Source organism: Alosa pseudoharengus, unplaced genomic scaffold (genome assembly GCF_046254945.1).
Source record: "Alosa pseudoharengus isolate Yale_2024_CS ecotype anadromous, Long Island Sound unplaced genomic scaffold, YU_APseudo_1.1 YU_APseudo_1.1_scf_9, whole genome shotgun sequence".
NCBI classification, from domain to species: Eukaryota; Metazoa; Chordata; class Actinopteri; order Clupeiformes; family Clupeidae; genus Alosa; species Alosa pseudoharengus.
The window spans coordinates 24,867,074-24,879,722 of NW_027468881.1; the positions used below are offsets into that span (position 1 = coordinate 24,867,074).

A 12,649-nucleotide genomic window follows, 5' to 3' on the forward strand; every position below is an offset into this window, starting at 1 on the left:
CAATCACTGTGTGATTTTTGTTTTTTAGGTGTGCTTGTATGCTGGGCATACTGTATACAACTTTCTTACTCTCTTATTTAAATACTACTTGGCATCTTGTGACAAGTACATTTCCCAGCTGTGGGATCAATAAAGTCTTATCTTATCTTATCTTATCTTATCTTATCTTATCTTATCATATGAGGTGCCAACTTCACACAGGTCACAAACCTACACACACCTTTGTACATCTGTAAATGGAGAGTGCTCTGACCTGTAATGGAGTGGTCAGGTCAGGGTTTCATTGGTAACTGAGAATGAAAGAGATGTTTGTTGTGTTATGAGAGGGTTATGTTGCACAGGTGAGGCCAGTTGCTGGCGGTGATGGAGTTCGTTGTCTCGTCGGTCACACTCCCTCTTGTGAAAGCCGTGGAGACAGGAGGAGCTGAGCGTGGCGAAGAAGAGCTCCCGGTACTTGGCCGAAACCAGGTTATAAAGCACTGGATTGATGGCAGAGCTCACATAGAAGAGGACATTCGTCATCATATAGAAGTAGTGGTAGAAGTCATACAGGGGTCTGTGAAAACAGGCAAAGGAGACAGGAGAACTAGTCCAGACTGTTATTATAAGAAAAGGCTTAAGCTTTGACCTGCACAATCTGGTGTCTCTCAATTTGACATGGATTGACTGGAGAGACTGAAAAATCAAACTCAACACCATCTAGCTAATCTGGGGAAAAGACCAGAGAACTCATCAATCTCCACTACCGAACTTCCTGTCTTAGTCATATAGTTGTGTACAGCAAGACATTGATGCTCAAGGCCAAGGGCTCTGGTCAATGTGTGGATATAACAGTAGTAAGTAATTAATAATAAGTGCTTCAATAATCAATTTGATTTAGTACTTCTTCCAGCTTCTGAAACCTCCTCCAGTTCTATAGATCATCAGTCTGCTTTTTATGGTCTATTCTCAGCCATTCTGTTGAACTAAAATCAGGTTTTTTGTCACATACAGCAAACATCACCTCACCATCCGCTATCTCCCTGTGCCCTGAATACACTGTAAAAAAAATACAGCCTCTGTGGACAACCCAGGCTCCAAAAACGGCATCAAAAATAACTTGGTCCAGCCTGGACGATAAAAAAATAACAACCTGTTCCGGCCAATCACCAACGATATGCACATTTAGGAGAGTTTCAATGACACGGGTGGGAGCGGAAGGCAGTAGCAAGCTAACTCTCTGTTTTGTTTGAACGTCAACAGAAGTGAAGTGACGTTACCCAACATCGCTTACAGCGCCTTTAAACAGGTAAGTTGAGGTGATGCGAATAAGGGCTTCTTTACTGTGCCTCACACGTACCCTCATTTTCTATGGATATGAGTTTACTTACTCTGTCCATTCGATAATGTAGCAAAACATGAGACGCCGCATGTGATACGGCAACCAGCACACAACGAAGGCAACCACCACCACACCTGCCCAAAGAAAAATAATCATACATAGTCATCTTAAACACAGATCGAACTTTGCATGCACATTACAGGCTTACCTCAGATATATTGTACAAGATGAACTCACTCACGCAGGACAGTTACGCCGTGACGCAACGATCGGGAACGGGCTGGCTCAGTGGCATAGCCGGATGCTGGCGGGCTGCCGGAGTGATGTAACAATGCCTGCTGGGAAAGTCGCTGCATCTGTCTGCCAATGAGCCAGTTGAGGATAGACACCACAGCCATTGGCACCACAAATGACAGCAAGACGTTGACCTTCACAACAACAGAGAAAAACAGTGGACAACAGAGAATTTGTCGCTATGACCACTGCTGATCCAACTACGCTGGCTCCCAATGTCCCAACAGATGAGCTTTAAAATCTTATCAATGACTTTTAATGCTCTCCACAACCTCTAAGCCAGTAGTTCTCTAAGTGTGGGGTGGGCCCCACTAGTGGGGAATAGAGATATGACAGGTGCGGCACAATGAATAGGAGGAAATTGTTTTTTTTGTGCTTTTCTTTAATAATGCCTTTCTATTTTCATAGATAATCAATTCAAAACAAAATAGCCTCACACAAACATAGGAGTCATAAATAGACCAACATATTAATTAAAATAACATCTGATCTAGCGGACCAAGACAGAATATGTATGGCTGAATCTCTATGTACCCCCTCAAGTCTAAAGCCCTGAACCCACAAAGACTTAACTGATATCTGTTGATAAGTGATTAAAGCAACACCAAAGCACTTTTCCTCTTTGGCCCCCCTACAGGTCGGAAGCGGAATTGTCCATTACCGTTGTCGTAAGTAAAAAAAAAATACAGATCTGCTACCCGATCTGGCAAACGTGCATAGTGCGGTTATAGCCGATATAGGGCCGCAAAGCGAATGCAGAAGTGCCGTTCACCCTGTTACGCGTTGATGAACCACTGACACAATTTTGGAAACATTATTTTAAGGTACAAAATAATCTTTGGTGTTGCTTTAAGTTTGGCTATAAGGGTACAACATGCTAGTAGCAGGAATGGGACATCACCTGCCATATTAAATTGACAACTCCAGAAATGTGTACCCTCCCTTTGGTGTGTTTCTCAGCACAACATCATGATTTGGGCACGGAAAGCGTGTGAGTGAGCCATCCTGCACTTCACAGTTTCAAAGTAGGACAGACCTAAGCCCTCACAAAGTTAGCAGAAATGTGCATCAAAGTCTGTGAGGGGGGACATTGAGATTCAGCCACTGTGTGATAAATTGAACTGGGGTACATAGGACCCTGGGAGTATAGGACCTTGGGAACATAGGACCCTAGGAACATAGGACCTTGGGAATACAGTATAGGACCCTAGGAACATTTAGGACTTTGGGAATATAGGAACCTTGGGAACATAGGATCACATAGGTATGGTCCTGTACCAGCCATACCACTGTATGTACAGTATGCATGCATGTTGCATGAGAAGAAATTCCCAAAACAAAACATGCAAGCTGCATACACTGCATATGGGGGAAATATTGACAAGCTTTTTATTAAAGTACATTTGAATGATTGTGTTGTGTTTGATAAATGACAGAGTAGATAGGCATACGTGATTGATCTGGATATCTTGATTGAACAGGAATCCTAATTAGGCTACTATTGATTTTGAGGACATAATATTCAAATTTGACGAAATCAGTCAAGTTTTGTGCTCAGCACAACTTCTACTCCTAATGAAAATAAATTATTTTGGCAATCACTTTCAAATGTTTTCCTTGATATGTTTTATGCAATCAATAGTAAGACTACTGAACTTAAACCTAGGGATGACATGTCAAGGTCAAAGAAAGCATTAATAAAAAATAATGTTCGCATTAGTGTACTAGAAAGGCTTTTCAGACAAAGAGTTTGAAAACTCTGGACATTAAAGGGGTCATAGAATGCAAAACCAAGTTTACCTTGGCATATTGGAATAACGGCAGTTATGTAAAATAAACATACAGGAAACAATGAATCTTTAAAAATGATTTTGCTACCGTTTTGTGTCTTCCGCTGACAAAATAAATAGTTCGCCACACAGATAGAACTTGACAGTTTCAGGTGTTGCGTGTCTTACTAGCTTACTTTCCCTTTCAATGAAATTCCATTGCAATAAGCGAACGGAATTCTTGCGGAGGGATATGAAAGACGTTAATCAACCCGTTGCCATTGACAGCGGTGATTATATACTTTGCTGGTGATTTATATAGATTTAACATAGGCCCGAACGTTGGGAAGGCCCATTCATGTGAATGGAACTTTCTGCAGCACTCTGAAGAGCCGTGTAATAAAACAAAACAAATAGATGACGACACAGGTTACTCTGTACAACAGGTTGCCACAGGTTACTCTGTACTACCACAGGTGGCACTGTGGTAACTACATAAAACATATTGATCTCAATGGTGCATTTTGCCCATGTTCAGGGTGGAAAATAAAAAAAGAAATATTTGCATATTTATTTGTCAAATTGGTGTCTTTAAAAAGAAGGGATCATGGAGAGTGAAGGAAACAATATAAAAAAAAATATTTGTATATTCCCCACAAGGTGTTTGGGTGCTCTGAAAATGAAAACCAAAATTATTTTTCAGACTTGTGAGGTCTGCTGTTCAGACCCTGAAGGAATTTATGTTCTGTTCATTGCTTTTTGTGAGAGTGTTTCTACTTATCTCAATAAGGGAAATAAATTAAGAGCCTATGTTGAGTACAAGGCCTAAACTCTGAAGGCCTAAACAGAGCCCAGCCAAAAACTATTTTGATCAACTTTGAGGGACAGCTATGACCATGCAGGATCGTCCAGACCAAATGTGACGATTTTGCTACCTACTATTCTATTTATGTACCAGCATGCAAAATGTGAGCCTCCTACATGGAGACTCCTATACATACAAAATCGACACCCCCCTCCCCCTGTAAAACTGGCTGTATCTTGGAAAATATTGATCTTACATAAAAGTCATTTTACAGTGTGTCCCCTGGATAAAATAGGTACACCTGGTAATTTCTTCAGAATTTTTTGAGACCTAAGTGCGTGGGCCCTGGTTGAACTGACGTGGAATGACCCAAAAGCCTTTATTGTAATCTTAAAACAGATTTGAAATGTTGAATGTGTATAGCCAACTAAGGGACTGTACGATATTTAGCGGGGGGGGGGGGGGGGGGGGGGTGCGGTCGCTAGACGATCGGGTTAAAAATGTTCTGCCTGGCCCTCCCCCCTGGTCAATTTTTTTTTTTCCAGGGGCCTCCCCCCGGATCAAAAATTCTCCTAGGTCCTCTCCCCCTTATAAAACTGGTCGAAAATGACGTTTACAAGGTTAAAACGGCCAGCAAATGTCATAAGCACACATACACACACACGGGTACATACGCAGCACTGATCTCTACAATACTACGCCTCTCCCGTGTGACAACTAGCCTATATTTATTGACTCATGTGCAATCTGAATATTGGCATTATTCCGAATAAAACCGGAATATGGTGTGCATGGAAACCATAGACTATAAAATATGAAAACATAGCATTGTCATGCCTTGGCCTGTGTGGCGTGGCTTTGCATGGGTCAATTCTGACGCTTAAAAACACAACGTTTCATTCAATTATAGGATAATAGCCTAAATCATTCAGTCATGAAAAGAAAACAAGCTTTTTATAACCGTAACGTTAAAAGACGCACTGTTCTTAGCAGTGATGCTGACACTGACAGCAGTGAGAGATTGTCCTCTACGGTCACGGTCTACACATGTTTAAAATGTTGAATTGTTTGCTTTCCTCTGTAGGCTTATTGAAAAAAATAAAAATAAAGCACTGTTTGGAACAAGGATTCAGTTAATGCATAGAGCAAAGGTTCTCAACCTTTTTGGGGCTAATGGCGCGTCATGACGAGTCGGGTTGGTGCGGGTGTTAAAAATTCTTGCCGGCGTAGGCTTATCATCTAAAAGTTTGGGACAACCAAAACAGCAGCGCAATGTATTTAGGCTAGAGTGTTGTGAGCAAATCGTTATTGTTAGTAGTTTATCATAACTGTGTTTTTCTCTATCGCAAATCGCGACATAAAATTGGTTTATTTATTTTTTTCTTTCCCTTTTTCACGGGTTGGTCAGTGAAGTTAATGCGCATAAGGTATGTTCACCTAATTTGAGCCAGAGCCCCTGCTCTGTAAAGGTATTCCTGTCCTTCCCAAACTGCGTTTAAATAGTGTGTTTAGCAACCAGAATTTAAAAAAATTCCAGGGGGAGAAATCTCCCTCATCCCAGAACTTTTAAAAAGCTTGAAACACCTAGCCCACGTAGTCTGCAGCCAGTGTTGTAAAAGTTAGACGCTTCATGCGGTAGGCTATTTGATAAGGGATGACATGGGTAGGTTGACTAATTGTGTTCCAATTTATGTAAAGGTTTTTCTTAGACTCAATAAGGAGAGGCCTACATGTTAGACTAGCCTTACCAAAAGCGCAAATTTTGTAAATAAGGTCGGGTATCTTTTTTTTTTTTTTTTTGGGGTGGGGGGCGTGGGCTGGGCCACGTACTATGGGTGGGTGGGCTGGGCCACGTGGTGCGTACTATGGAATACAACCCTAGCGGCGCCCCTGGCCTGATTCCCTACTCCTTGAGCCAACTAATTAATACCTGTTACGCGATACAATACGCTGTTATGTGATACAATTAACTATTGTAGGCTACCATCCATTAATAACGTAGGCAACACCCAGGTAACATGTTGTCCAGGCTATCTGAAACAAGTGGTTGCCCTTCATCTAAAATAAAAACCTTAGGCTTCTACAGCTGTCAGTGCACTGTGCACAGTATGCTATTCTTTGTGGTTCATCAAATACAAATAAAATATGTATTTGGTGATGACGTTATTGTAGGTCTAGTAGACCTAAATTCTTAGAAATTAAATGGTACGACAGAAGAAACGATCTACATTTTAGCGCGCCAGATCGCAATGTCTTCAAGGGTTGAATGAAGGGAGTTTGCAAAAATTAGCGTATTTTTCAAGTCAATAAACATTCTTAAAGGGACACCAGGCAACGTTTTCGTGTTAATTACTCATCTTCGTAAGTCGGTATATGGTTAAATGACTCATTACAGGGCGAATGAAGACTCTCGCCCGCCCCTACTGCCTGTAGGAAGAATATCCCGCTTGCAAGTTCAGTGTATCGTACCCGCCGACTGAAGCAGGATCAGTTTACATCCTGCATCCACAGCACAGAGGCAGGCTAACGAAACGCGATTGTTGCAAACGTGTGTATAATGGCGAAGAAGCAGCGAAAACCCTTGATGGAAGATGCAAACAAAAAGGAAAAGAGCTTCAGACCAAGCAAGGGGGAGTTTCGTAGAGAAAAAGCATCAGGCTTGCCTGGTGTCCCTTTAATTTTCGAATGTCTTTGTCAGGCAACATTTGACTTTTCAAAACCATACGCTCAGACAATGAGTTATAAGATAAAGAAACCATTTGTGTCACCTAATGCAAGACAAAATGTTGCTTGCGTGGTTAATTAATAGGTGATTTGATGACTGTGTTTAGCTAATTGGAGTGGCTCAAAGAGATAATGCGCTGAATAGGTCGGTCTGGTTCATAGGTGTGCGTATTTATTGCAGGTTCGAATCTATTTTAATGCTATAAAGTGTGCAAAATAGTAATGGGTGAACGAAGCCTTGTGAAGCTTTTGAAGCTTCTTCCTGATTGTATCGCAAAATGATCCGAAGCATCAAAGCATCGAAGACAACACAGTGACATCTGGTGGTCAGCAGAAATGACAGCAGCTATGAATTTGACACGCCCGAACGAAGCTTACAACATGAACATGAAGGACAGAATGGACACATGACATGAGATGACTGAAAATTAAATAAATTAATTAGAACTAGGGTATAATGTTTGAATATAGCCTAGTGTGTTCAGCGTTTGAATGTATGTGTGTTCAGTCGGTTTTAACAAACTGCAGCATGAAATGCAGCCGTCTGCTATGTGGCAATATCAATTTAGGCCTACTTTAAATAAATAAAGTGGAGGCCTTATCTAATGAACTGTCATAGCCTACTCATAACCAAGAGGCATTATTTAGGTAGTGTGTTTTAGAACTAAACAGGCCGTTGTTAGAAATAAATAGTTCATGAACATCCATTCTTGCCGTATGCCTACGATAGAGTAGAGATCATAGACATAATATACTATAGACGCTGCATCGACCGCTACTCCCTACTAGCGCTGACGAGACGTGGAGCCGCCATCTTGGATCGGTCATCCACTCCACTCAGTGTAATCTGTTTGGCTGGTGCAATGAGCTGTCAGCGCATTAAATTATTCATACCTCACTGAATACCGAACAGATTTTCACACGTTTTTTTTTGCTGCAAAGGTCACACATGTAGCTATGATACAGGCCACATTGTTCGAAAATACAAAATACAACCAATAGTACGGTAATGTTAAATCTTACTTGTGAAAAGTAAATCCCTGAGTATGGTCCGCCGATTTGAGCAGGAACATGCTGCACAGTGCTGTCATCTTGTGTTTTCTGCTGCAACGCAACGAGGAGTATGACCGGTCCAAGATGGCGGCCGCATTTCTTGTTTCCAGCAGCCAATGCAGCGTCTATGTATATTATGTCTATGGTAGAGATAGCGATGAGGACGATAAATCTGGCGACGTGGGTTCAATCCCCGTGAGTCACTTTACGAGGAATTTTTATTAGGCTTATGCAATAACAAAAAATATTTGAAATTTTACTTCAAAACTTTAAAAAGTTCTTCAGCAACAATGATTGCTGAGTAACTAAGACACGTGACACAGGTTTTGTTCAATTACAGCAGTAGGCTACAGAGAATACATAAGTGTTGCTCCTGTTGGGTATCAGCGCAGCAGCAAACTTTCGAAACCAGCAAAACCCTTCGGTGACGTTCGAAGCTTCGGACGTCACCAGTCACGTGCTTATTCCAATTTGATACAAGCTCCAACACACCGTGTCGAAACAATTTGCTTCACGGGAGTTATACAAGCTTCGGTGCCTCAGTGTCGAATGTCCCATCACTAGTGCAAAATTATAGCCTTTATTTTACATGTATTTTGTATGAGTGGTTGTAGTGTAATGATCATGGGATAGATATGAAATGCGACTTCAAATCCGTCTAAAACAACTTGTTTGTGAATGTTTGACAACTCCTGCAGCTGTGGTGAGCAACGCGAGCACGCGCAAGGAAACCAGTAGGTGGGAAAAACCAGAAGGCACACAACACCGGTATGCCTGGTGACTTGTGTGATCTTCATCCTGCAAAAGTTCTGCCTAGGCTAAGTACAAATGAGCATACAGTCTCATATTAAGATATAAATGCTAATTTTTCATCACCAAATATACACAAAGATGCTGCCAATTTGTTTACTACGTTCCCAAACTTTATTGCAGCTCATGTGACTTCATCAAGGGCTACGATTCGCCAGTAAAGTGAAACAAGCGTAACCTCTGACCTTTAAGGGGGGTTGTGGGAGATTTAGGTAGGGTTGCGACTTTTTGGACTCGCCCACTCTGTCAAAGAGACGTGAATCATGTTTTGGCCTACAAACCTTTTAAAATATCGAAAACGGATCATTGATCAGGGAAAAAAAATATCATGGATCAGGAAAAAATTATTTTCCTTCGCCCTCCCCCCAGGCCAAAACATTTCTCCTGGGCCTTCCCCTAAGGCTTAAAAAATTCTCTTAGCCCCCCCAACCCCCCCCCCCCCCGGTAAATATCGTACAGTTCCTAATGACTGATGTTGGCAAGCTAGATAGCTAACTACACTCCTCTGTTTAGAATGAACATGTCTCGTGAATCTAAAAATCTTTATAACAAGACTATCAGTGCATTCCAAATAAAACTGTTATAGCAATCGAGTTCCCTGTGCATTTTACACCCTGCAGTGCAATGGGTAGGGAGTAGGGAATTCAGCGTAAGGACCCTTGTAATCGGAACACAACCTTAGCTAACATGCCCATTGATACTGACTGGGGTTAGGCTTGCAATGCCAAGTGCTGTATATTGTTCCTAGACGATTGGCATATATCGGAAAAGTTACCAATGGCTACTCCCTCTACAATGCCCACACTTGTTGACTAGGGTGTTTTTCAAGAATCAGAATATGGGTTTTTCAGGACAGTTATAGGCTATTAGTAGTGAGTGTTTGGGGGCTTTGTGTCTAGCCTGAAGAGCCAGTAGAGAAAACATAAGCCTACAAAAGAACAATACAACAGTCAGAACAAATATCTCACATTGACAGTCTCGCCATGGCAACAAAAATATCTTTGATGCTGACATGAAAGCTCAAGAGTTTATTAGATGACCCATCTGTGATGATTTAATCAACAAGGTCTCATTGTGTCTGAGTAGAATGGACTGCAATTTCTGACCATTAACCATTCTGAACATTGAACTTATAATAATATCAATTCAATTCAAGTCAATTTAATTTATGTAATGCCATAACATACAATAGGCCTACAGTATAGTCTGGTGCACTAAGTCTCAAAATAAACTCCTCCTGAAATTTGATGTTAATGTTTTTGTTTTGTTTTTAATTAGGCCTATACAAAGGGTAAATATCAAGATTTTTTTTCTTCACATTTTTAGCGTCCGTATTTATTATTTTTTCATGTAGCGTTTGAGATAAGCGAAAAACACAGTTTGCATACCAAAGAGTGTTTTTCACATTTTCTGCCAGACCAATTTTTGAGCAGAAAATAGCCTACTAAACCAGTTGGGATGTAGTACATCCAAGTGAAATTCCAAATGAATGGATGAACAGAGGTTGTTCAGAGTAGCAGTATTCACATAATCAGCCTTTCATTGATCAGACTCCTATTTTGGTACAGTCACTCTCCTTAGCTTCAGTATGATCTTTTATTAACTAGTATTTAAGGGGCAAAGGCCTCTTTGTGTTTTGTATCTTAATAATTCCTTCCTTTCCAGGAAGTCTTTGTCCAGCTATTCTTAGATCTATCACAGCAGAAGACAGCATCATACATAGATCTTGTTGAATAGTTTGCTTTCACCTTTTTTAATACTATTAAATATCACTAATAAATAAATGGCTGATTGTACAACTAGATTTTTAAACTTAGCTTTTTATTAATTGAAATAGGCCTTAAGACTAGATTTAAACAAGTTTCAAGAAGACACTAGCCTAAATTGAGGGCAAAGATAGATAAAAACAAAAATTAGTACCCATTTGCATAACTACACTGAAACGTTTAGATGTAAGTTCAAATGTGAAGATATGATAAAGCCAGATATAGATTCCATTTAGTAGACCCATATGGACAATTCTTTGGACAAAAATAGGCTACTTGAAAGTATGTAATATCAATGTCTGCCAGACACTGTCTGAGTATTTTGGCTAGTAAAGCTCACCTGTAGCACTGTTTTGACGGTAGCAGTGGACACAGTGGGAGTGCAGATCCTCTCATGCCCTATGTTGTGTTGCCCCATAATGAAAAGCATTGACGAAGCGAGAAGAAGCGACATCGCCCATAGTCCGCATATTAGCTTTCGGGTGCGTCCCCGCGACATGACCCTCTTCGCCTTAAACGGATGGCACAGTGCCATGTAGCGCTCTACACTGAGGCTGCTGATATTGAGTGCGGTGGCGTAGGAGCATCCGTCCCGGAGAAAGTAATAGCCTCTGCAGACAACGTCTCCGAATGCCCATGGGTGATGGATCCAGATGAAGTTGTACAGCTCGACCGGCATGCACAAAAGGATTAGTAGATCGGATGCTGCCAGGCTAGCCAAATGGTAGTGGACTGTACTCTGGAGATTCTGCAAGGAGTCCCTCTTGCACATGATGTAGAGTGTAACAGAGTTTCCGAGACAGCCGACTGTAAAAAGCACCACGTAGATTACAGTTACCAGGACTTTTGAGTAGATGTCTGTGTTCACATCCAAATAGTCCGCTTCTGTCGGAGAACTAATGTTACTTGTTTGGAGCATCTGTAACCAGTTTTCTTGTAGCTCAAAAACAGGGATAGCGAAACGTAAATATCGCCTCAACAGCGATGCATTCACAGTTGGATCTGACAAAAAGTAAGTGTCTTTGTAACCAGAAAGCCTTCACATAGTGTGTCATTGCCAAAGAAATGTGTGTGTTGGGGAAGAACACTCCCCCCCCCCCTCTCCCGTAACCATTCAAGGTAGTCCTACTTGACTTTCGAATGATTGCACTTGTCCTTGATTGGATTGGTTTTGTGGTGATATTTCGAGAGCAGAGATATTCATTTGGCCTTACTGGTATCTTCAGCAAAGTTGTCCTTGTTTTTCAGTATGCCTGTATAAAAATGCATTACATTTCTCTGATCCGGCCCTTTTCTTGCCTTGTCTGAAATGTAAATGCATAACATTTTGTGCATCATTTTGTGGCCTATAGCATGGTGGAAAATATGAGGTTTGAATAACGTGTTTAGACATATGACAGTCAAAGAAATGTGTCTGTTCAATAGCAAATGATGTGATGTACTGTAAGAACCAAAAAAGTAATGCAAGATTTCTTGAATTCAGATTCTTGACAGCTTATAGACAATTACATCAACTTACAAATAACATATGTACCTTTTATAATCAAATACGGTTTAAAACTCAAGTTACAAGTCTGAAAATCACTTTCTTTGTCATGCTGTGGTGTGGTGTCAATGCCCTACTCCACTAAGACGTAGATACCTTTATGAACAGTCCTCTCCACATTACAGTTGTTGGTTGATTATGTTTACACATATGGGGAGACTAAATATAAATGTAACTTACCAATCATTTAGGCATCTTGGAGGGCTGTTTATTTATTTATTTGTTTGATTGTTTGCTTACTTATTTTATTTATTTGTGTGGAGAGTCTACTCAACCTAATCAGATAAAGGGAAGAGCTCAATCACTGACTCCCCTGTTATTTATCAAGGCTCAGCCAATCAGTTGGCTTGAAGCAGTGTCCTGGGTTAATGGATTAAAATACTTTCCCATTTAACTGGTCACAGTGGCATTGACCTTGACTGTTAGAAGCAAGATGGATTGATCTGTACCCTGTGAAAAAAATACTGGTGACATAAAAAAAGATTATGGAACACCACGGAACACCAACAGGTTTAGGTGTTCTGTTGTACAATATTGTCACAGTTGCCTCCGTCAAGGTGT

The 12,649-nt window shown here is 40.8% G+C and overlaps 1 protein-coding gene across 1 annotated transcript; it reads right to left on the reverse strand.

The window, feature by feature from the left end:
- Positions 1 to 267: 267 nt before the first annotated feature.
- On the reverse strand, positions 268 to 12,275 carry LOC143115272 (neurotensin receptor type 1-like). Its single transcript, XM_076277246.1, has 5 exons — positions 12,269 to 12,275; positions 10,883 to 11,544; positions 1,563 to 1,749; positions 1,371 to 1,455; positions 268 to 556 (listed from the first exon to the last, which is right to left on the reverse strand). Exons 1-5 carry the CDS (start codon positions 12,273 to 12,275, stop codon positions 268 to 270), a joined length of 1,230 nt encoding a protein of 409 aa, XP_076133361.1.
- Positions 12,276 to 12,649: the final 374 nt, after the last annotated feature.

Coding starts and splice junctions, on each gene's coding strand:
- LOC143115272 (XM_076277246.1), bottom strand. Junction 1,750..10,882: donor CCGTCAAAACAGTGCTACAG/GTGAGCTTTACT, acceptor GTTGTTGTGAAG/GTCAACGTCTTGCTGTCATT. Junction 1,456..1,562: donor TCACGGCGTAACTGTCCTGC/GTGAGTGAGTTC, acceptor TTCTTTGGGCAG/GTGTGGTGGTGGTTGCCTTC.